Source organism: Hippocampus zosterae, chromosome 21 (assembly GCF_025434085.1).
Source record: "Hippocampus zosterae strain Florida chromosome 21, ASM2543408v3, whole genome shotgun sequence".
Taxonomy (NCBI): Eukaryota; Metazoa; Chordata; class Actinopteri; order Syngnathiformes; family Syngnathidae; genus Hippocampus; species Hippocampus zosterae.
In genome coordinates this window covers 4,366,619-4,392,144 of record NC_067471.1, presented here as the reverse complement: position 1 = coordinate 4,392,144, position 25,526 = coordinate 4,366,619, and the positions used below count along the sequence as shown (strand labels likewise).

General features: G+C 43.7%; 1 protein-coding gene across 3 annotated transcripts in view; it reads left to right on the top strand.

The window, feature by feature from the left end:
- Positions 1-25,526, top strand: part of nav3 (neuron navigator 3) — a 195,271-nt gene that overhangs the window by 62,057 nt on the left and 107,688 nt on the right. The window contains exon 1 of one of the 3 annotated variants that reach the window (XM_052056074.1): positions 16,673-16,930. The exons of the other annotated variants lie outside the window; for them this stretch is intronic. Within the exon in view, the coding sequence (XP_051912034.1) occupies positions 16,817-16,930 (114 nt within the window). The 5' untranslated portion in view covers positions 16,673-16,816. Of the gene's footprint in view, positions 1-16,672; positions 16,931-25,526 lie in introns of those variants that run through there. 3 annotated transcript variants of the gene reach the window in all.

The window sequence follows — 25,526 nt, the reverse complement described above, 5'->3', positions numbered from 1 at the left end:
TAGATTCTATAAGTCTTCATTACAAGGCTTATAGAAGGCTTTTGTTTTTTTGCGGCTGCAGACATCCTTGTTTTTTTTTTTTTTTTTTTTTGTCCAACTTGGCTCCTTCAACATTTTGGGTTGCCGACCGCGGGGTTAAACATTCCCATTGCAATACAGTTGTATCAGTTTTGCTGACTGATTCCGAAGGCCCGGTTTAGGTTGGATTGAAATGGCATGGAAGGATGAAATCTGATTGGACATAAAAAAATGAAAAAAAAAGTTTCACCGAATACAATTTCATTCAATATGAAAATTCATGTTGTAAATGTTATGCGGATTAGTATTCGCTCTACCCCGGTGAACCACGATGTTCGTCAGGGTTTTATACATCCGACTTGGAAATCCCAACCTCGCCGTGTCGTACTCGAATGGAATGAAATAAGAGACCAGCTTTGATCATGAAATGTCAGAAACGTGCAGACAACCCCCCTTAATGGATCCCGCCCTTGTCGTCATTTTGAGGGAATTTGCGTTCACTTACAAGAGTCTCTGTCAGACTTTTTCCTCACCTTTATATGAAATGCATTGTCAGCAAAAAAAAAAAAAAAAAACTGAAGACATACTATACTGTACTTTTTGTAGCGAGGTTTGTGGTTTTGGCACTGTCAAGTGACCTTCGAGGAGACCCTATTATACGCATGTTTTAATGCTGAGAGGGATTGTTCTGCGGTTCCTGTTGGTGGTTCAACCGGAATATTTACTTGCAGCTTCTCTCAGTGTGGAGTGAGTGGGTGGGAGCTCACTGTTGGTTTGAATGTGACGGAATGAAATCTGGTCAAGAATTGATTGAAATCATTTGAACTGCAAGGAAAGATCGGCAGAAAATACCGATTCTTCGCGTTTGCTCTCCCGCGAGTGATGTTATTTGATTCGAGTCAGCTTAGCAGAAGATTTGGATCCTTCAAAACATACCCTTGAATCTTCACTTGGATTTGAAAAAAAAAAAAGGCTATTTAATATTCTCAGTGTCATTCAGCCTGCGCAAGCTAACTTAATAAATCCTGGCATCTGCAAATATCATTTTTCTCATTTTCTCATCACTCCCTTTAGATCACGGCTTCAGTGCACGAGTACAGTGTTGTGTTCTCCACTTTTTCCCCCGAGCGTCTCTGCCCGCCCCTCAGGAGCGCCGGAGATGAAATGCTCGACATCCCTGTAAATATATACCGGTGGTGGTTTTATCCAGGCCACCGTTTCCTCACAGTTGATTGAAGAGAAATGCTGAGGAGGCAGCTGACCTTTTCCCTGGCATCCACAATCTGTGGCGCCCTCCTCCTCCACCTCCGCCTCCACTTCCTCCTCCGTCTGTCTCCTGCTCATCTTTTTTCCCTCCTAAGTCTCTTGTCTCCCCTGCAGCCTTTTCATACGTTTTTTTTTTTCTTTCTGAAGGACCAGCTGATTCCTTAACGCTTGTCTCACAGGCTAAGAGCTGCTAAATGGCGGTAATGTGGAGGTGAGGCCACAGCCACACCCGGTTTTGTTGGTCGCCCAAGGTGATGGGGCAGTCTCGATGCTCTATTTCGCCATCTCAGACTGAACACTGCCATCTGTTGACAGGTGGGCCAATTGCACGTGTGGGTTTTTTTTTTTGTTTTCTTCTGCACAAACTTATCACTTTCCTTTCCGTTTCCTAATTATGCTCTTATGCACTGACCTCAGGTTCAAACTTCTTATTTGGCTCGACACCGGATATTTTCCCATTCCTCACCGGGGGCCTTGAGTACGACTCGGGTTGAAATGAAGCCGGAGAACATTGAGTCAAACCGCCAGAACGGTGCTTATAACATTCACTCGGTTAGTCTGCAGTTCAACCATTAATCAAAGAGCGGCGGGTTAGTTTGGTTTCGTTGCCGTCTGTCGATGCTGGCTCGCAAAAATCCCCCGGAAACGCCACTTTGCTGAAACCGCTCTTCCGCTGGCTCATTGGCAGGGAAAATGTAAACGGCGAGTGATGGCGGAAGTTTTCACACCAAAAGGTGAGCCCCGAGTGTGTCGGGGCATGGGAATAATGCAAAGGAATATGTTTTGACACCAAAAGTTTGAGCTCCGCCGTGGGCCCTTTTGTATTTGATGCTTCTAGTTCAGTACAATTGAAGGAAGTGAGGAAAAGGATGCAGCTTTCAGTCATTTTTAGAAACTTTTCTCCCTCCCTCATCCCACCTCCGAGCAACAATTCCACTTCTTTTCGCTGATTTTTCTTCTATTCCGAGTTTGCGACGGTGTGTCAGCGTTAAGCCTGTCATGTCAAAGAGTAACAGCTTTTGGCAGGAGATTAGTGTTTAAATTCCTGACCGATAAAGGGCCTGTTGTACAATCTTTTTTTTTTTTCTTTTTTGTGGGACTTCAATGCTTCTTGTTATCCGTCGCGGTTTGCATCGGGGTTACGGTTTAGGGGTGCGTCTCTGATTAGAGGTGACAGGAAGTTAAACACCACCTGTCAGGTTCAAAACGAATCATGTTGAGGTGCCCGGAAACGTAGACACCAGACAAAAGTCCGTTACAAAAAATTGATTTATTCACAAAAAGCGCACCGGCAAAGTAGGAAGAGAAATCACTGGTGAGAAATAACCACGAAAAAAGTAATACATGAACAAAAAGCGCTTGCAAAAGGCAAGGAAATAATTCACCAACGGAAGCGTCGAGAGTCCAATTCACTTGACAAAAGAAAGGCAACATCCAATGGCGAAGAAAAGGCTGTATACTGAACAAAAAATAGTTGAACTAAGAGAACAAGAACGACTTAAGACGAGAGCGAGCGGACTAGAAAAAAAAACGCTTGCGCAAGAGCAGCCGCTAGGTCCAATAATCCGACAAATATAACTCATGGTCACTTGGCAGCAGGTGGGCACACGGAAGGGAAGGCACTCGTCTGCCACCTACTGGAGACACAAGAACGGGATCATGACAAGTCGGCTCGAATGAACTCGTGACCTACTCGGCCGAGGTGAGCATCTGTTGGAGCGCATAAACAATCATTTCCATCTCGTGTTGACACATGATGCCGTCGGTAATCCCTCGGAAAAAAAAAGCGAACCATTCATCACGTCATCCAAATACATTTGCCTACCTTGGGCTCTTGTCATTCATTCCTCAGGATGTATTGCATTTGTTCTTGCGCCCCCGTAGTACCTGGAAAAATGTGTCAACCAAGCCTCGAGGTCTTTTTTTTTTCTTTTCTTGCTCACACAAGTTGGCTTGCCGGCTGTTGATGTCGACAAAGCCTCAAGACAAACAGAGACCCCCCCCCCCCCCCCCCCAGTCGTTCCCTCCCCCACTCTTTCACTCGCCTTATCCCAGTCGGCCTTCACTCCTCACCTGCGATCTAATACCGACACACATTCGAGTCTTTGTTCGTCGTCTAAGGAGCCGTTGTCCTCTAGTGAACTTTTCTTTCTGCATCAGTGCAGCACAAAGGGACAGTGGGATGCGAGATCACCGTTCACGGGTGTCCGACAACTTCACATGTGTCAGCTCGGGAGAGAATGATGTAAAGGAGCGCTGTTCCGAATCCATCAATCGCAACGTCATCGTACCGCAGCACCTACGCGTGCGTAATTGTCCATCGTAAGCAAAGGTCAATGCAAAATATCCATATTCGATGAGTGAAACGTAACATTAAAGGGGCAAGGCTGACACTTTTATTAGCATTCGGGTAAACAACACCCAGATTTGATGGCGCCTTTTACGAGCTTTAGGTGCATACGTACATGTCATAATCGGTACCATCAAATTCATGTCATGCTGCTATGCCAGCCATGAACCGATTATCATTCTTACTTTTTAATGAGGCAAGGGACTGCCGCGCTTTGCCGCGCAGCGATCGCAATCTGATTCGCTCGGCTTGAGCGGTTTGAAAAACGATGTCCCATCCAGCCCTTTGTTTGTGTTTTTTTTTTTTGTGATTAAAATCAAATTAGCCACTGAGCACTATTATTCTGCACTTTCTGCTTGGATGTATGCTTAGTTAATTGGATCACACCGGGCAAAAGGAGAACTCGTGGAAGTGAGGGTGGGGTGCAAAACAAAATAAAAGAAAGATAGGTCGGAAATTAAATTGGAAATTGGGCTTCATTATCTCCAGTGGGAGGGAATGAGTCTTGAATCGCCGGCTAATGCAGTCAGGTGTGCCGGAATGAATTTGCCGGGGAGATAAAACTCTATTTACACCCACAGCGCATGACGCATGGGTGTGTGTTTACGTTTGCGGTGGCTTGGCACAGGTCTCAACCCTACCCCGTAATCAGATTTCCCCCCTCTCTCGCTCTCACCGCATGCATACCACTCAATGAGCAGCCATCCATGCCTATGATGCATCGATGCACTCAGCATGATGGATTATCTCCCCAGACAGCTTTCGCATGCACAACCAATATTGCGAAATGGAAATTCGGACACGAGATCACAAATGAGTAAATATGCACGTCCACAGCTAATAATTTGTGATTATCGTGATGATTTGTCAGCTCCACAGTTGTCTCTTTCAACCGGGCGGCTTTGAATCTTTTTGAGCTTCAGGGTTTTCAACTTGAATCCTGTTTTGACATTTTCCACTTCACCTGCTTGCTGGTCATTTCCTTCACCGTTTCCCCTCTAGTGAGCAAACGCCATTTCTGATGAATTACGGAGCAATGTTTGTAATCTGTCCACCGAAGGGGACGCAACCCAAAAAGCAATTTCCTCAGCAATGTTTTTTTCTTTCCTCTATTGGAGTGGTGTCAAACTCATTTTTGTCACGGGTCACATTGTCGCCAGAATTTGGGGAAACCATTATAAATGTTTAATCACCTCCACATATTATATACACAGACCACAACAAATGAATGGATAAGTCCAGAATAATGACTGTTATTGTGGATTACATATGACAATTTGGAATTTTGGTTCAGACTTCAGCAAGCATCATGGGACTTGACTTGTTTGATTTGCTTTCGCGGGCCACATAAAATGATGTGGCGGGGCCAGATCTGGCCCCCGGGCCTTGGTTTTGACACCTGTGCTCTATTTCATCTCGTTTTGACAACACAAATTCTGATGAGCTCATGACTATCATCCATCCATTTTCTGATCCGCTTATCCTCACAAGGGTCGCGGGGGGTGTCGGAGCCTATCCCAGCGGTCTTCGGGCAGTAGGCGGGGGACACCCTGAACCGGTTGCCAGCCAATCGCATGGCACACAGAGACAAACATCTGCGCTCACACTCACACCTAGGGACAATTTCTAGTGTTCAATCAGCCTGCCATGCATGTTTTTGGAATGTGGGAGGAAACCGGAGTACCCGGAGAAAACCCACGGAGAATATGCAAACCCCACACAGGGAGGCCGCAGCTGGAATTGAACCCGGTACCTATGCACTGTGACCACCGGGCCGCCCTATCATGACATATTTCTTTGAATTCACCTTGTTTCCATTTGTTAGCAGCTCAAATTTTTAAAAATGGCGTAGCGTAACACACATGTATGGGGATTAAAGTTAAACCAGTGGTCACAACGCACTCAGTTCCCTTCAAGGCCACTTAACAGTAATCAACTTCACGTGGTTCTCCGTGTATTTCCGAAACTGTAAACATGGGGTGAAGCTAATCCACCCGATCTGTTTAGCAAATCATCACCTGATACCACTAAAAATAAAGTCGGTCCATCAACGGAATAATTAGGCCAAGACAAACGAGTCGCAGGCCTTCCTTCCTCCCCGCAGCAGCGCACATGACACAAGTTACATCTGCATTGTGGAGTAAATATTTAGGTCAGTCGATGACAAGGCGACAGAATTGAACACGACACTTGCTATTAATATTGGCTATGAACTAATTCATTTGGATTTAGCATCCCTCTAAATCCGCATTCAAGTATGTACAGACAAGCAAACACATGTAGTGATATTTAAAGATCATATCGAGTTATGCAAGGTAAAAAAAAACAACTTTTTTTGTGAATGAGGGGAAATAATAGTCTCGTAGCATTTTCCTGGTTTGGAGTTTGTCATTTTGCTGTTGGTCAGCAGAACAGAGGCTGGCCGCTGCCGTATCTAGGTCAGCGTGTGTTTGTTTTCCATTCATTTCACCAAAGAACAATGAGAGTATGCACACACTACAAAAGGAACCGTGACTTTAAAAATACCCTTGCGTGCAAGTTGAATTCTGATACACCGTGTTCTCTAACTACCACTTAGCAATTATGGATGGGTGACCGTGAGTTGATGTGGTTGGAACCAACGATGGGTAGAATAGCCCAAAAATTGTACTCGATTATGCGTACGGTGACTTTAAAATGATCACTCAAGTCAAAGTAAAAATGAGTACCCCAAAGATCTCGGTTACCGACGAACTTTTGCACAATTACCGACTTATTTGTCTTTTTTAAAATAGTGGACGGTCTGAAATTAAATAGTAATTAATTGGTATGTGAAAGCAAAAATAAATGCCTATGGATGAAAAGCCAAATAGCAAACGGAACGTCGCACAATGTAATGGCGTGAATGCAATAACCAAAATATTCAAAATATTCTAATAAGGGGAATGTTAAAACTCCTGACAAGTGCAACTTATCCAAAAAGTCACTTAATTAATTCGAACAGTAGCTTGTTGGTACCCACATCAAATTTATATATTATATTCGGGTGTAATAGTTTTGGATTATTATTTTTTTGTTTGTTTAAAATGATTCTTTTTAAAAATTCAGTTAATTTTTATTTTTTTCTATTTTGATGAAATGCTTTGTATTAATTTAGACTTTATTAGTTTTAGTTTTTTTTTTATATGTTGGCTTTGTTGAGTGCATTATAATAAAGAGGTCATTAAGCATTGCGCATTAAAGTAGATTACACTTCCTTCTTCTTCTGACGCACATCAATAGCAAAATGTATACATATACAGGAAAATGAACCCCAGATGCACAGAAGTATGATATTAATTCAAAAAAGCAAACATTAGCATTTTTGCGGTAATCATCTTAGGTTTTAGGAGCCTAAGAGTTAGTTTTTGTTTGTTTAAAAAAAAAGCACATTTATTTTTATTTTATATGGGCAACAAAATGTGTTATTTTATAATTTTTTTGTGAACTATAATAACCTTGTTTCGAACACGCATAATTATTCACAGCCATTGAACTGGATGTGATTTGCATGCTGTGGGGAGTAAAAACAAGCTGAAACATTGTGTGGTTGGGAAATGATCCCTGTTTTGATGTGGCGCTTGATGCATTGCTCTACGTTCACGTATGCATAACGTTCTACGTTCAATAGATTCATATGTAATGTGCTGGACTTAGATTTGTCAAGTCAACACCCCACTGGAAAGTCTGTATTATTGGAAAAAAAAGAAGCATGGAAAAAAACCCATTCAGTTTTCTGCAGCTGGAGAGCCCAAAGTTTAATTTCATAACCCACTGAACACTGGGAGTGGGTGACACAACTCACGGCGGCCATTTTTTTTCCACCCTTGAGGCTATGATCAGAATTATTTTTTTTAAATTCTCAAAAATCCAAAGCTAGTCATTGAATGATATCATCTTCTCAAAGTCAGGTTCACTTTGAGAGACCGCTATGACAAGAATCTCGCAGATCTCGGCCGCCAGTCGAAGGCTCGTATGTCTCGAAGCCCTCTTTGATTGACATCCGGGAACAATGGACTTCCTCCACACAACGGTAAATCTGAACCGTTTGAGAAGAACCATTCATATTGTGGCTGAATAAAAGCGCGGAAAGATTTGATCTTGACTTCCCAGCCATTTTATAATGGAGAAATTAACTCATTCACTCCCAAAGACGTTTTTAAACGTCTTTTCAGACTTGGTTTAGAATTGGCTGGTACTGAATAAGTTAATTTAAAAGCATCATGTTAATGTAATTCGTAAGAATAGCGATTATGCCACACGTCTCCCAGAGGGTGATTAGACATTTCAAAAATAGGACAATTACGCAGATGTATACACAAGCAAAACAGACTCTTAATTTGCGCAATGTTTAAACTAAATCTCTTGATAAGCCGATTAAAAAAAAAAAGAGCTAAAATAACGCTACGACAGAATCGCTTTTCCTGTCATCAGCCGTTGGCTGCAGGAAGAACCTTGGCCGGGGCTTTGTTGACATTTTCACGGCCCTTCACTCAGCCGTCCCCACACAGCGGTTCAGCGAAGGACAGCGGCGAAATGAACACGTAACAAACCGCAGATAACAAACTGGAAGGCCTCTGCTCGCAGAATGCCAACAGTGAACAGGCCGAAATCAAACGTTAGCCCGCCGGACGATGGTTCCGCAGCTTGTGTTGAAAGAAAACTGTAAACATTTCATGTTCCTTTTTTCATCTTTGTTTGTGTGGTGTTGAGTATGTTTGAGGAAATTATTCAGTGTGTACACATGCCGGGCCTACAAATACCCGCCAGCCTACTTCCTTCCCCCTTACTTGCATTCCCCCAATTTACCGAGTGAGTGATACAAACAAGACATGATTAAATAAACTTTTATTGACTCGCAGGCCACCGCACTTGTTTTGTTTTTAGGCTCGGAACCATTTGACGTCTCCGGATTGAGACGGCACCCTTCCTATTCCAGGAATTGAAAAAAAAAAATCACATTCCACAGCCGATCACATGCTTTTTTTTTTCTCCTCAATACCTCTAATGCAATGACAGTTTACGATGACAGGGTCCACTCCGTCCGACAAAGATTCTTTATTCCATCAAGCTCGTTGATCTTGTGGGGGGCTGCCAACTCTTGCATTATAATGCCGCGCTGACTGGCAAAACAACAGCAACCCTGCTGCGGCAATGTTTTGATAGACAGTAAATCTAAGTCATGCAAGGTATCGAATGATGTGGGGATGGTATGAATCGATCGGGGGAGCATTACGTGACCTCATTGCGGCTTAATAGTGACATTTACAATGGTTGGATGATCAACGTTGGAGTGACTCAATGGCTCTTTTAAGTTCTCTCTTTTTTTTTTTAGCTTATTGATATTATAAAAGGCTTTTTGCGCCGGAGTAATTATGTATTCTTCAAAAGGCAATGGCAGCTCAGCCTTTTGCAGCATTACGCCGTCATTCATTTCCTGGATTCGACTCGTGTTCATTTGAAGCGTTTTGGAAGTTGTGTATAAAGAGCTCCACACGGGGCAATGTGTATTCCACAATGCAATCTTTAAAAAAAAAAATATTTAGATATTTTTTTTTTTGCTCTTCCACATTGAGGCAAAATCAACGCGACGCAAGCTGTCAAAAGTTAAATCTTCCAAATAAAACTCATGCATATAATACAGCTTCACCTGAGTGCCTGGAGCCATGTGGTGGCTCATTCTTAATAATGAACAATCACTCAATAGTTTGAGCTTGAGAAGCTAAGTAACCCATCATGGGAGACAATGAAAGTCTGGTGTAAATTATCATACTGAAGAGCTCTTATTTTGAAGGGCCTGATGCCTTGACGAGCATACCGCGAGACTTATTGCCTTGGAGTGCTTAAGTCTGGAACAGATTTGCTGGATTTATATTACTCCCTATTGCAAGTATGGCTTTGTTTTTTGCACCATTTTAGTCAGACTGGAAGGTTGTGTTAGCCATGCTGCTTTTTTTTTGGGGGGGGTAGTGTTAAGAAGATAAGGCTGGGATAACAAGACACCGACTGAAATGTCTTAATTTTTAGACTCAGGTGTCAATTAATGTGGATTTGTCTGATCTCGAGCCCCCACCCGACCTCTTAAGAGTCAAAAAAGTTGATCTGTCCGATTCATCGGCATGTGACGCATGGCGCTCGCACACTTCCCGGACGTCAACCCTGCAAACGGCGCTTTAATGACGTTCCAGTCACGAGCCCTCAACTGAAGCGCGGGGCCGACGGCTGGGAAACTTCTGCAAGTGCCCTCGCCCGCGACACCAAAATGCCCAGTTGGACCTCCGCATTCAGCATCTCCAATTTAATACCACCTCAAAGCAAACAAGAAGGGAAAAAAAGCCAGCAAAGCAAGCAAGCCATGTTGCCAAACAACAGATGTTTTTTCCAACAGTAGTTCCCATACTTGGACTGGTTTCATGAAGCGGTTTGTCCTTGTTTAGTCTGTGACCTCACGACAGCGGTCTGTCCGACCGGCATCAGCATCCATCTTGGCTATTCGCTGTCTCGGCACGTTGCTTTGGTCGGGCCACACTACAGCTGCTTTAAAGCCTTCGCTCTCTAATTAACCGGACTGTCGAAAAAGAGTCTTTTGAGATCTCTCGATGCTGCTCTTACTCAACACGTTTGGGACTTACGGTGCAAGCAGACACAATTGACAAGAAGCGACTTCATGTCGTGATCTTCACTGCTCGGTTTGCTGCGTACTGTCTAACATGTTGGCGTTTCCCATAATTGCAGTTATGGCAGCTATATAATGACGGTGTCTGTTTTTAACAGTTGGAAGAATTATGAGCCCCCGCGTCCTAATGTCCTATTTTTCGACACCAAATTCAGCCGTTCATGGCTTCAATAAAAAAAAGTGTCAGGGTTCGCTTCGGGGACAGATTGGCCACGCCCTCGCCAAAACCCACAAAAGATGTTGCACTTTTTGTTCTTTATTGATTGATTGGCAATTGCCTGCCACATGAATACCCAAACGGCTTCGAGACATGAATCGCGAGGGGAATCCCTGCCTCTTTAAGTCATTGATCAAAAACGAAAGGGTGATGATTCAACTACAGTAAATTCCTGCCGCGGCTTTCGCTCCGGCTGAGGTTTTCGAATGCCCGCAAAAATCACCAGAGTCACTTAAAAATCCATTAACTTTCGGAGATGCACAAAGGACACTCAACCACATGTTTAAAATGGTATCGGTGCACTTTTTTGAGTCTGCCAGGCCATTTTGGTTGCCAGAATGAGACTGCTACCAGTAAAACACGCACAAAGGTTCAAAGGTTTTGGGGAGAAAAAGGTGCAAGAGTCCAAGTTAAAACTGTTTGGGAATTGGAACATTTACAGGCTTGTCATGTCACAAGTAGTCATGTTGCAAACTGACTTGTTGAACTCCACCACCACAAATGATGCATAAGAGCACATCAGGCCACTGTGTATAACTTCAAATGGAAAAAAATTGAATAAAAATAAGCAAAGTGCCTCCGAAACATTGCCCCCCCCCCCATCAAAAATCTCACATCGTATCATGTGAGTGTTCACAATCAAAATTATGTTTCGCATACCAGGCAAGCCAAGTAATCCAAATACATTCCATAAAGGACACACTATTCGCCGGCTTCCAGTTTGCCGTCCAAATGATTTTAGAATTATGCTAGTGGTCTATAAATCACTGAATGGTTTCGATCCTGGATACATAAAAAAAAGCTAATTGAATATCATCACAGTAGGACTCTTATTATTATACAGCAAAGTGACCGCGGCAACCAGCTTCTTCCTTGACAACTGCGCCGCAATCAATGTTTGTTTACCCTTAAATGAAGTTCAAATGGATGACTAATTATACTCTTGGTGAAAAGCACGTCCGCTTGAATCATAATACTAAATGGGGAAATGAAGTGCATGCAATTAATTTTTATACAGTATACAAATAATTACAGTACATCTGAAACAAATGATAATATATATATATATATATATATATATATATATATATAGCATCGTGAAATTTACACCATAACTTCTCCTCAGCTGGCCAATCATCGACCCACTTTTCTCCAGATTGTCGCTACGTTTCTCCATTTTCTGTTATCTCTTCTATTATTTTCTTGTCTTTTCTTTCTTAACGCTATTTTTTATTTTTCTTCTTCATGCTACCGCAATTTTTATTTTTATTCTGAGTGACAGGGGTTCGCTTTGGCCTGGGGAGTCAAGTTCAGCATTCACTTCAATGATATCTGGCGCCATCTAGTGTCGTGAATGGTTATAATGTCTAGACCCCGAATATAAGACAACCTCCACGTCTTATTTCAATGCAAAAAACACCGTCTTATATTCGGGCCAATAGGGTAATAATAACAGTACCGTACTGTAATGTTCAATGCCCGGCGACAGTCTCTTAATCCCCCCCCCCCCCCCCCCCCCCCCGATTGTCCGGTTTAGGCGCGTTTGGCCTCAGCTGCTTTGGTGCGATGATTTACCGTCAAAGGTTGACCCCAGTGTCAAGAAGCGAGTTGGCAGGGGAACAATACAGCGGTGTTGTTGTCCTCTGTTATGACCCCCCCCCGACCCCACCCCACCGTTACCGCTGACAACTGTGACCTCACAGGCTTTTATAGGTTGATATACGCGCCTCCTGCGGAGCGTCTCCGAAGAGCACCGGCTCACGTCCTCCCTCCGGGTTGTTTGGATTTGAAAAGCCCTGCCAGCGCACAGCAAGTGTCAACTCTGCCTTGTACTTCCGTGTTGTAAACATCTGGATGCCAGGCCTGTTCCCTTTGTGGCGCACCTATATGAAAGAGTGCATGTTCACGAGAGACTTCTTCTGTTTTGATTTGAGGGGAAATTGGGGGTGAATTATTCAGGGAGAGTGATTACGCAAATCTATTCTGGGAGAATGTTGCGCTCGGCAACCACTTGGGGAGATGAAAGGAAATCTCTATTTTTTGGGGGGGCGGAGAGGGTGGGATCGCCCGTAGTTTTATAACTTTTGCGTATTTAGGGGATTGTTGACCATCCATTTTATGCAGTGCTCGCCCTCATTTGGGAAAGCCGCAGCGTATCCCAGCTGACTTTGGGTGAGAGGCGGAGTCACCCTCGGCTGGTCACCAGCCAATCACAGAGCAGCTAGACAAACAGCCATCCCCTTCGCACATTCACACTGATGGGCAATTTGGAGTCTTCAATGAACCATGACGGAAAGAAAAAGCGAAATGATGTCACGTTTGTTTGCCTTCCGTGTAATGCAACGTCCGCTTTATATTTGTGCCGCTCCCAGACGAAAATATCTTTTTTGACATGTCCCTCAGGTCTAATGCCGATCCTGTCGGTATAACATCTGTACTCAGCGCAAAGATCCCAAGTGTTCAAACCCCCCCCCCCCCCCCCTCCCCCGAATCCCCCATCTGCAACTAACACCCATGATTGACATAATCCCCAAGTGCAAAAAGAGGCTGCCGATTCAGACCGTCTTCACGGTGGTGGTCTGAACACACCCGCACGCACCCGAGGTGCAGTGAGCCAGTGCCTGTGATGCACGAGACGCTGGCGGTCCTTTGTGTGTGTGTGTGTGTACGTGCGTGTTAATTAATACCAAAACTCTGGAAAGAATTCAGAAGGGGAGCTCGTTCCCCTCCAGTTTCCTCTCAACGATCACCAGCATTTTGCTCTGTAATTGTTTACATCTGTCTCATTCCAACAAAAGAAAAAAAAACATAACAAAAAAAAAACTCCAAAACATTTCAAGGTCCCATTGGCTCATTGGATCTTTTGGCAGGAGATGAGAGGGGGCCATGCAAAAAAATGTGGCCAAGCGTCGCTCCACTGCACCAGCGGTTCTCTCCTCTTCCTCATCAAGGTCACATGTGATATTGGAATGTTCTGTCGGAGCGGCCCGTTTGCCTCGTCAATATTGTCCCGTCGGAACTGATAGACATTGCCGACGCAAACATTCATAGATCGCGACGCGAGGTGTCACATTTGTCACGAAGCGGTGGGGGGGTATGCGATAAAACAGATTTATTGCCCCCTCGTTTATTACCTCCTTCCTCTTAAATGTTCGATTGCGACATCGTTTATGAGCAAAGATGGACAGATGATGCAAAGTTGTTCCGTGGGAAAAAAATTTAAAAATAGAGGCTCATCTCGTTTTATTTCAACACATTCCGAAAATGATCTGCAAAATTATGCATTGTGAAGCAAATATGTGCTGCCATCAGATTGCAATTACGAACGGATGCCATATTATCGGACTACGGATTTTTTGGGGGGGAACATCCTATACATATTCCGCAAGCTGCACCTTGACTCCGATCTGCAACAATTTATTCCTCGGTCCCAATGTGGCCAACTAACTCTCAATATTTTGTTTCATCTTAGTAACAGTTACAAGGCTCTTCAATCAAAACAAGTCACGCTGTGCTTTCCGTGCTTATTCTGATCTAAGTGCCTCAGCACTTGAACATGTGTAAGAGCTTTTGAGTGTTTTGTAGTCATTCGGAATTGCATTGTGGCGTCCCACAACAAGAGCTCCGGTGTCAAGCCCCACTTTGGAAAAGCCCCCTTTTTTTTCCTGTCATCTGGGAGTTCGCTTCTATGCCTCTATTTCTCCCACCAAGATGTTTTGGCAAAAAAAAAAAAAAAAAAAATCAAAAAAACACTTTTCTAATTTCTGGAGGGTCGCTCCCAGGAGTTGGATAAAAGCGACGAGCGACGCATCTGGGCATCAAAAAGTGAGCAGAAGCAACATGTGAGGGGATGTGGGAGCGGGGAAGAAGAATGTGGAGGAGTTCCCAACATGTGCCGGCTCCAAACGTTCATAAATCCCGTCTTTTCCCTCAGTCGTTTAATTTAAATCACTGTTGTTTTTAGTGGCATGCCATCAGAGGCCATCAAGACGGGAATACTAATTATTTTTCACACCATGTGTTGCTTTTTCTATGCTCTGTAATTTTACTTATTATTATTTTAATTTTAATTTCAATTTGATCTCGGCAGAAATATGTCCCCTCTCTGCCATTGGGGAACATGTCAAACATCTTTGCCCCGAGGCTAGCTTGCGGGCTAAAACTGCTTTCATTTGATTCACTTGTTCATTGTAGTTTCATGAGAGTGTCACGACCAGTAAAGGACACGCCGTTCAACATCAAACCGCGTTTCATCCTGATCTGATCATTTTTATTTTATCTTTTAAAATCTGTGCGATAATTGTTCCTCTCCGACCACTTTTTGCTTCCTCGACGTTTGACTCAATGGCAAAACTGTCGCGCCACTTTGCATCAGTTGGGCACGCTGAGACCAGGGATTAAGAGATTAATCCGCCCCCGATGCCACGCAGACCCCCCAATGGGGTCGAGCGCCTGTCGGTTGCATATGTCCGTGCCCCTCTTCTGCCAGGGCACTAGGCCAAACTGGGACGCGTATCTCACTCTGAAAGGGTCGGCTTCCAAGCGGCCATAATTCCAGCCGACCTCTTGCCGAGCCCCGCCGGGATTCATCCGCTTTTAAAGTGGCGCGGCGCTGTGACATTTCCACAGTGGAAATGTCGTCTGCGGGATTGTCATTTTGAGAACTTAAAGCTCTGTGTTGTGGGCTGGGAGCGTGGTTTGGTCATATGGGCTTAAATATAAGTATATGGTTGACTCTAAGTTTGTGCCGTGAACTGCTACTGGCTCTTTTTCGCTCGTACATGTCATTTGACATGGGAGCTGTTTCTTCTTCTTCTTATTATTACCGTATTGGCCTGAATATAAGACGATGTTTTTTGCATTGAAATAAGACTGAAAAAGACGGGGTCGTCTTATATTCGGGGTCTAGATATTATACCCATTCACGACGCTAGATGGCGCCAGATATCATCGAAGCGAATGCTGAACTTGACTCCCCAGGCCAAAGTGAACCCCTGTCACGAAGAATAAAAATAAAAATAGCGGTAGCACGAAGAAGAAAAATAAAAAATAGTGGTAAGAAAGAAAATACAAGAAAATAATAGAAGAGATAACAGAAAATGGAGAAACGTAGTTACAATCTGGAGAAAAGTGGGTCGAAGATCGGCCAGCTTAACCGGCAGCTGAGGAGAAGTTATGATGTCATTTACATTTCAAAAACCAGGAGCCATTCAATTACGAATGTGATTGCACTTTAGTTTACATATTTACATATTAATATTATATATATTATATTAATATATACATATTTTTATGTTCAGATATTAAGATTTGAATGAGGCAATTTTTTTTCTCTCAAATATATTGTTATAATCATTTGTTTCAGATGTACTGCAATTATTTTCTGTATAAAAATTAATTTGGTGTTCAAAAAGTATTTTTTCAAACTTGTGTCTTGAAAAAGAGGGGGTCATCTTATATTCAGGGCCATCTTATATTCGGGCCAATACGGTACTATTATTTTTTTTTTAAACTCACGGATCACAAGAAAATTTATAATAACCCAATATTACATTCAACTGCCGTCGTAGAATGTATCAGGTTGTATTAAGACCCAAAAAGCAGCAAGGAATAAATATTTGACTTTGTGCCATTGAGAGACTTCAACAGTCAGTTCTCCACGCTTGTCCATCTGCCGCGACTGACAGCTGGCATCCGTAATCATCTTCGCAACAATGCTAACAGCGCTCGGCAATATCTACTACCTAGCAACCGCTTCATGATTTGGTTTGGTCGCTTCTTCCTTCCTGCCGCCTCGATCAAACATAGACGCACTTAAATCAGTAATCCACACCCTTGTTGGACTGTCCATCATCCATCCCATCACGGAGTCATGCGCACGGCAGCCTGCGTACGAGGCACCGATTTTGGATTAATGCCCGGCCGGCATCAATCCCTCGCTCTGTCCGAAAGCCGCAGCAGGACGTGCGCGTGTCCGTGGAACCGGTCGTACTGTACGTACGTCTTAGATAAAGCGATGGGGCGCGATAGCGGGACAAAGTGACAGGGGTAAGAGTGACAGATGGCAGCGGAGAGATGGAGGGGGGGAGGAAATAGTGTGTGTCACTAGGCTATCGCGCAAAATGGGATGGCGCTGCGTCGTCTTTTCAGATTAGCGTGTATTGTTGGATCTGTGTCGGCATGTTAAGCGGCGCAGTGCAAAAGCGGCGTCGGCGTGCTTTGGACGTAGAAGCCCCAATCGAGGAATTATCGATTTGTTTTTACTTTGGTCATGAAGTGGCTGTCATCGGTGCGTGCGGCGTTGGCCGGGGGCAGCCGCAGTGCCCCCGTCACTCCAGTAGGCAGCCCCAGCATGCACTCCAAGGAAGACCTGAATGCCAAACAGGTAGGGTGTGAACACAGATACTGTGGCAGAACCTGACCAGCATCTGATCCAGCTGTGTTTCCTTTTCGTGGACTACGAAAGTCAACGTGTTTGCAGCTCTTCATACTTTACGATTGTGTTTTGGTTTCCTCTCTCTTACTTGCTTTTGCTCTCTTGCCCTGCCTCAGTTATGTTATCCCAAAGTTATATCCAGTCGCAAGCTCAGAAGAGAGAAAAAACAACCCGAGGGGTTTCCAAACATTTCCAAACGCAAAATGCACAAATGTTATGCTTTTCTGCTATTATTATATATTTTTTTGGAATAAGAACACCAAGTGAAAATGAACCTGATTCAAGCAAGGCAAAAAAAAAAATCCCATGCCCACGTTTGTTTTCTTTGGACCCTCCCGCTTCCCCGTGCTGCACTATTGTGTGGAAAAGCAACCCAATTCTCCTTACGCGCACACTTTAGAGCATAGGTGTCAAAGCTAAGGCCCGGGGGCCAGATCTGGCCCGCCACGTCATTTAACGTGGCCCTACAAATTATCATCTATACTAAATGATGAGATTTTGCAATCATTTTGTTACCATTTACACTCATTTCAACAATAGTTGACGATGGTAGTTGACTTATTTCAAAACTAGAAATACATTAAATTTGGTGTGTACAAGTAGTAATGCGATGATACAACCCTTTTTTTTTTTGTTTGTTTCACTGCCGGCCCTGAAGTAAGACGTAACTCCAAAGTGGCCCGCGACAAAAATTAGTTTGACACCCCTGCTGTCGAGCATAAAACGTGAACCTTATGAATGTCGAGGGCGAAACATTGCTCCATTTTGAAATCAGACGGTGGGGTAGGAAAATCTTCCAACTCGATAGATGACACGTCGCGAAAGACAGATTTCTGCACGGCTTGCCGATTTCAGGTTGTGGAGTATCGCAATCTTTGGAGTCGGTCGCTCATTCCAGTTTTTGTTGATGTCCACTTCTTTGTGGAAGAACTTTGAGCAAGGACGTGAACGATCTGATGACTAAAACCGCAGCTAGAATCCAGCGTGCGTGGACCCTACCGGTCTTAATATCAAAACAAGAGAGCCTGATTAAATTGGTGTCACTTCATATTTGCGGCAGGAACGTCCGACTTGATGATCGATGAATAGGTTGCGGCCCACTCTCTCGCCTTCTCCCTCAAACCGTCTTTCCCAGACCTGTATCCGAACATTCTGCATCTCTAATATCAATCAACCACATAAAACAGACTAATTGAAACCATCCAGATGAAAGTTCTATTGTTGCACGGAGAAAAATTGAAACACTCCTCCCGAGTGGGAAAGGAGGACGAACTGGCTTGAGGTGAAAGCACTTGAGCGAGATTGGGGGTGGGAGGGTGAAGTGAGGAAACAACAGTTCAACCTTGAGTCGCTCCTTTGATTTTTTTTTTTGGTGTTATCAGGGCACTTGCAGATAAGAAGCAAAGTTCTCCCGACAGCTGCGTGCTGCATAAAAGCCGGGGAAACTTCCGTTTTATCAGAAGAGGGGTGCGGGGGGAGGGGGGGGTTGCCACGACTCGCTTGCCGCCGTCAGCCCTTTTTTCAGTCTCCGGGAATCATCTCATCAATGTATAATCACCCGCCTTTATGGGGAGAATAATGACATGGCCGGAGGTGTTTGTTGAACAATCCGTTTCTGGTAAAAAAAAAAAAAATCATAAATGATAATTTATTGGGAAATGACCAACTGAGCAATGTGGAATAAAACATTGATTCGTATTTACATAACGGCCCCTAAGATGAACGAAGCAGAAAAATAAAATTGACGCAAGCGTTTGTGGGTTCGTAAAAAAAGGTAAGCATGGGGTGGGACACACGTTTGTAGCGTATTCACCATCGTTAGCTCACGTGTACCATTTTAAAATGCTTCCCTTGGCCCTCGGAATGAAAAAAAAAATATCATCAATATTGTGGGTTTGAAATAATAATACACTCGTTGGAGTGTTTTGTTTTTTTTTTCAAAATGAAGTAAAAAACCAACCATATCAACCGAAGGCCAATCGAGTTGCAACTCGCAAAAGTGATTGACATTTAATCCTTTCATGCACCAATAATGACAACTTGTTACCTGATAGCATGATAAGCTGTCCTCTGTAGTAACCGCTAAGCGTTAAACTTCGCAGCTCCAGCAAATTGCTCGCCAAGGTCTTTTTTTTCTTCAAACATTTTTGGTTTTACATAATGCTCAGATAAATCTGTGGTCTGACTTTCTCTATTCTCGCATGTCTTCATTAGAGCTCTGGTCTCAATATGTTCTCTTCCCGGCTTAGCCAAAAGCAAAAAAAAAAACAAGCAATACTTCCAAATGTCATCAAAAGGTGGGAAACTTCCATCTCCCATCTCGTCTGCTCCCTCAAAAGAACGAGTGACATGTATTGTGTTATTTTTGGACTTGCCGGGCCGGCATTAAAAAAAAATCGTCTTGACGGTGTGTTAATATCACCCCGTGTTCCTGTGAAATTGTGTGTGAGAGCTCCTGCACCCATACTTGACCGGCATTAGAGCAAATGAGAGAACTTTATGCAGTTCGACACTTTTTTACCGTCTTAATGTTCAATCATATCTCGGTGCACCACATTCCCACCTTGTGCTTGCTTTAATTTGCTCCTCGCCTTAAAAAACTTTAGACCTCTCTTTAATTTTTTTTTTTACCTGAAACGACCTTAAACTTACCGTATTTTCCACTCTAAAAGGCGCACTGGATTTTGAGGCGCACTTTCAATGAATTTTGTAATTTTTTTCATACATTGGGCGCACCGCATTATAAGACGCAATCTACAATGCATCCACTAGATGGAGCTACGCTCAAGGAAACACCAACAGAACAATCAGATGTCAGTAAATCAGCGACACAGTTCTCTTAACCAACAGCAATTTCTAACATTGACTCGTTGTTTGAATTCTGCGTTGTCAGCATGTCTCGAGCAAGGAGCCATTTTGGGGTCGAAATATTAACTGTAATGACCATACACAAGGCGCATCGGATTTTAAGGTGCGTTGTGAGCTTTTAAGAAAATGGAAGGTTTTTAGGTACGCCTTTTTGCGCGAAAATTACGGTAGCTAAAGAGGCGTTTACCTGGCATGGGAGAGTAGATATTTTTTTTTCTATGAATACATTAAAATTAAAGTGGATAAGTATTTCTCTATGTTTGCTTATTTCGACTGCAGTTGTTTATATCTGTCAGCGGCTTGAGCAAGCTAAATCCGGCCCAAATATATCTCCAGATGCAAGAAACCAGAATGAAAGTTGAAGTTACAGTGGTAGCGTGTAATTATCGCTGTCAGCTGAAAAACGAAATACAAAAATGCACATAAGAAGAAGAAGAGGCGGACTGGAGGGGGATGTGGTGGGGGGGGGGGCATCAGTCATAGCTGGGCTTGGAATGCTCAACTTTCTCATGCCGCGTTACTTAACCAGCTCACCATTATTTAAACTGGGCACTCTTCAGGCCGGCCAGGATAAACAGAAAAACACAGAGCAGCGCCCCAGCACCATAATCAGAATCACATACAAGTCGGCCAACTGCTTATTACAAGATACTTAGAGCGCAGTGCGCCGCTTGAAGCCAATGAGGAAGAAAAATCGCTTTCAAAGGCTTGCCTGGTGCCCTGACAGATGCGCTGTTCTGCAAAAAAATCAACTGTCGACGACTTAGAGGCACCCAAGACCAGTCTGCCAGTGGAATGGTCAGAAATCATCATGACCAAAGTATCAATATCTACACCGCATTTTCCGCACGATAAGGCACTTCGGAGTATTAGGCGCACCTTCAATGACTTTCCTATTTTAAAACTGTTTCCGTATATACGGTGCACCACATTATAAGGTGCATAGAATAGAAGCGGCTGCAATTGTGTGATGCAACTATTAGATGGAGCTACGCCAAAGGGGATACAATACAATACAATTCAATACAGAGCTTTCACAACTGCTGCAGTTGCAACAAAGCGCTTTACGAAACATTTAAAATAAGAAATCAGAATATTGATCCATATATAAGGCACATCGGATTCTAAGGCGCACTGAGAAACTTCAATGCTTTTAGGTGCGCCTTATAGTGCGGAAAATACGGTACTCTGTTTCATTCCAAGAGCAGTCCTACTTAAACCCTTAGTTGGTCTTTTTTGTCTATTTAACTGTCAACAGTTTTCGTTCTCCTTCGTTTTCACATGATAGGAAAAAAAAAACCCAATTGGTTTTGACTCGTGTCCAAACTGCTATTGATCCCTCAGGGAAGTTGGCCACAAATGGATCGTTTGACCTCTCCGGGAACGACAGTTTTAGTGGTTCTGAACTGATGCTATCAAGTTTTCTTCCCACCAAAGTATGAATTCCAAGCCAAGAATTTGGGGTCAGGGACCTCGCGGGCGCCACAACGCGCACTCCTGCAAAACGCTCAGCTACTCCCCTTTGCACATCAAATGAGCTTTCTGCTCGCTTGCCTGAGACGAATGTATTTCGAATAAGCGAAAACAAAAAGCGCATCATCTTCCTGACGGACAGAAGTATCATTCTGCCGAAAAAAGGTCACTTGCCTCATTCCCGCTTAGTCAGCGGTAATTACGTTGCTATGAGCCGGAGAACAAACAACGGCATATTTGTGTTTGCATGTGCTAAAAATGCAAATGAAGTGGGAATGGAAGGGGAAAAACCCTAATTTGTTTTGGGCTCATTAGCTCGCATCTTCCACAACACACAGTCCTCATGACTCGATTAGAAATAAATTGTTTATCCCCGTTAGCCACAATGAATGAAGAGTATAATCACCGCTTGACATGCCAGGGGATAAATGACATATATGAGGACTGCTTACCCCCCCCCCCCCCCCCCCGCCATCAGCACAATGCGTCCATATTAATAACTCCAAAAGCCATCCAGTTGAGACTAATCCATTTGCTGCCTGATCGCTACCAAACTGCCCCCATCTGGAATGAACAGGAAATGGCCAGCATTCGTTTTATGCTCAATCCCTTTTCATCCACTTGTAATGCAAATTCTAAAATAGCTATTGCCCGTTTGAGGAAAAATAATAAAAAATATTGAAACGCTGTAGTTTTACACATTTGTTGTTCTTTCACCCTTAAGGGGACAGCGGTCGCTGCAATGGATAACTTATCATGTTATCAGGTTATCAGTGTGTGTGTGTGTGTGTGTGTGTGTGTGTGTGTGTGTGTGTGTGTGTGTGTGTGTGATAGAATGCTAGCTTGGTTTGAAACCAATTAGCGCATGGAGAAGTCACTAGCCAAGGCGTTGGTTTTCCACCCCGTGTTGGGAGTTTGTCGTAATTCTAGCGCTATTTTGATAAATGACGAGATCAAAATAAAATATGCAGTATGTCTATTACGTTGAAATAATGAAGTGAGAGAGCCGCGAAATTCGACCCGCGAGCCTTTTCTAACCTCAAAACACAGGGTCGGTCACGAAAGAAAGCCGACTGTTCTCTGGATTTTTTTATTTTTGTGGCTTTTCGTCCCGCTGCTTTGGCGGGTCTGCACTGCAAAAGGTACTCTGGAATGCATTTGATTCGCCTCCACATCCAACAAACTGCGCTACGTTAAGACTCAAGACGAGGCGCGCTCGGACACCCCCCCCCCCCCCCATTAGATGTGGTGCGCTGCCGGTATGGAGTTACTTGACCACAGGGATAGTCAAATGGAGGACTCGGTGTATCGTGTGACTGTTAAATGTTATCATAACTTGAGCCGTCAATACAGAAGTTAAAATGATGTGACTCGCTGGTGTTGACAGCAAAAGAATTTCCTTGGAATCACTTACATAAAGATTTCCAATGCCCCGCTGTCCTGTCTTGTCTGCCAAAGTAAGAAGGTGGCTTTGAGTAGTCCAAGCGGTCGGCGCCTGGTAGCAGCAGCTCTCACGTTTCCGTGACACCTGAGCAAAAGAGCGCATAGGCCCGCAAACACGGACCCGTGAGATTTGGGCTTTTTTTTTCATGTGGGCCCTCAGCTCCGGAGCAACTGACAGTTATTTCAAGTTGTGCTGACACGGGCGACTTTTGAGTGGGCGCCAAAAAGCAGTCTCCGTTTTCAGTGCTTTCAAGTCTTGCAGGGTCGAGCAACAATTTTGCCATGAGATGGACAAAAAATATATATACAGTGAAACTCCTCTACAACGAAATCTACAGTACATGGGTGAAAATAGCCCCTAGTGTGAAAAAATCTTGATGCATTAACACCATTCCCACTCTTCAGCCCCCCATACAACGGACCCCCCCCCCCCCCCCCCTCATTCTTATGCACTATTGGAATAAAAATAAAGAGTACACATACGTTTGTGTGTGTGTGTTTACATTTGAGATCAAATTTGATACAGTGAAAAAAAAACCCTGTTGTGAAAAATTTCTTGCTGCAAACATGATTTTGTTGTAGAGGAGTTTCACTGTATGTATAAAATATCGATTAGCACGTTGATCCACCATTTGGTGTGAATGTATTCAAATTGTAATCTGGGTTTCATTTGTGGAACATGGTGGTTGCTTTTGTGCTCATTATTCTCGATGTGAGCTCAGATAACGGCAGGAACATCAACACCGTGAATGTTTTTGCATAACATCGCACTACCCAGATTCCCGTGCCCTCTCCTGGCCATCATCACTCTCCCGATAGCATGATCAGACACCTATTGAGCGAGGTCATGCCATGACATCATTGCCACATGATTGCCTTTTTCTGCCTGCTGCTCATGCACTCAGCTCAGTGACCATCTCCCCACCCGCCCTGCCGCCGTTTCCCCACAGTTATGTGTCCCCCGACGTCAGCCTCTAATACTTTCCGATGACCATAATGAGTAGATGAGCTCGGCTCCAGACCCATTGAGGCATTTGGTAGCCTGAGCTGATCACATCAGGCCGCTTTGCTCACTTCTTCCAGCCTCATCAGCATCATTGTTTGGGAATAACAGAACATCCTCACCGTATTTTCCACACTATAAGGCACACCTAAAAGCATTCAATTTTCTCAAAAGCCGTCAGTGTGCCTTATAATTGGATGCACCTTATATTTGAAAACAGTTTTAAAATGTTTTATACTCCAAAACGCCTTATAGTGCGGAAAATACGGTTATTTTATACCTGGCATTTGTTTTGTTACCGCACTCTCAAACGTTTTTAGAATTGTCATATATCACATGTAAATTTTTAACGACGACTCCTGCGTTTTTTCCGGCCTTCTGTGTGTTGTTTTGCAGTAGCTCAGTCGAACGAATGCCTCCATCTCCCCTTAGCAGATTCTGGAGGGGAGTTTGTTTATGAAATTAACATTCCTGGCCCACGATATAGAGGCACACCGCTTTCGCTATCATCCGTGTTTGTGGCAATTTCACAGTCCACCAGTCAAGCGCAGGTCTCGCTACCGGGTTGGACTCGATGTTGACAGCCTTTGCTTCTACGCCTCAAAGTGGTGGATGTCATTTTTTTTTCGGGATGGGGTTTTTTGGCCTTTACTTGCAACAATGCATCTACTTGTTGAAGGAGAGGCACACTTTGGTGTTCCAGCCAACTTCGACGTCTGAAAACTCTGCTTTATAAGGAGTCAGAGAAACAACGGTCTGGCTTTTGTTTATGTCTCCCTTAAAACGAGCAATACAATGAAATTTTTCTTCCTGATTTATGGGAAGAGCTCACTCCGTCTCCTTTGTTGATTCGCCGCAATTCCTGGTTTCTTTCCATGACAGCGTCGGTTGTCATTCGACAGCCATTAAAGGTCATGATCTGGTAAGAAACCTTGCTCATAGCAGCGTGTACAAAACAAAATGCTAAGCCATGTTGATAAGGCCTTCAGAATGTATAATATCTCTGCAGGCATGCGCACGTCACCTAAATATTTTCTCTGCTGTGATATTAATCGCGGTCACTAAAGCACCTGATTTTTATTTGCTGGCAACCATTTTCACTTTGTGGGGAAGTTTTGGCTTTTAGCGAATCTTTCAGAATCCCGTGATGAATATGAAAAGACCGTCCAACGGCCAAAAATGTTCATTCGGCTCGCTTTTCATGCTGGAGTTCTATCTCAGGACGGTTTTGGCAGTGCTTCGCCTGGTTCTCCTGCTTTTTTATTTTATTTTTCTTCTTTTAAATGGATCATGAAAATTTTATTAGGTGTAGTTGTATTATACAGTGGTCGCCGATTTTGGACGGCTTGATCCTAGCGCAATTGAATTTAAAAATTATTTCCAAATTGTTGGACCGGATTTAAAGTTTCAACTCAGTCTATAAAGTTTTGAGTCCACCGAGAACTGCATTGAAGGGAGTACATGACGAGACTATGCTACCAAAGGGCACTCTCTTACTTACACACACTAAGTCATGAAAAGTCACAAGAGTCGCGTAGCACTTCCATTATGGCGCTTTCACTCGCCTGCGAGCCATCGCGCAGCAATTTTCACCGCTGAGTTATGTGTCATTTACAGTTGGACCTCTTATGTGCCGTACTCGGCAGCGCAATGCTGCTCGCATGCCTGCAGCGAGTGGAAAGTGTGTCCACCACAGTCACAAACACACACACACACACACTCCTCAGAATGTCAGTTGGTCTAAACACAGTCGTGTGA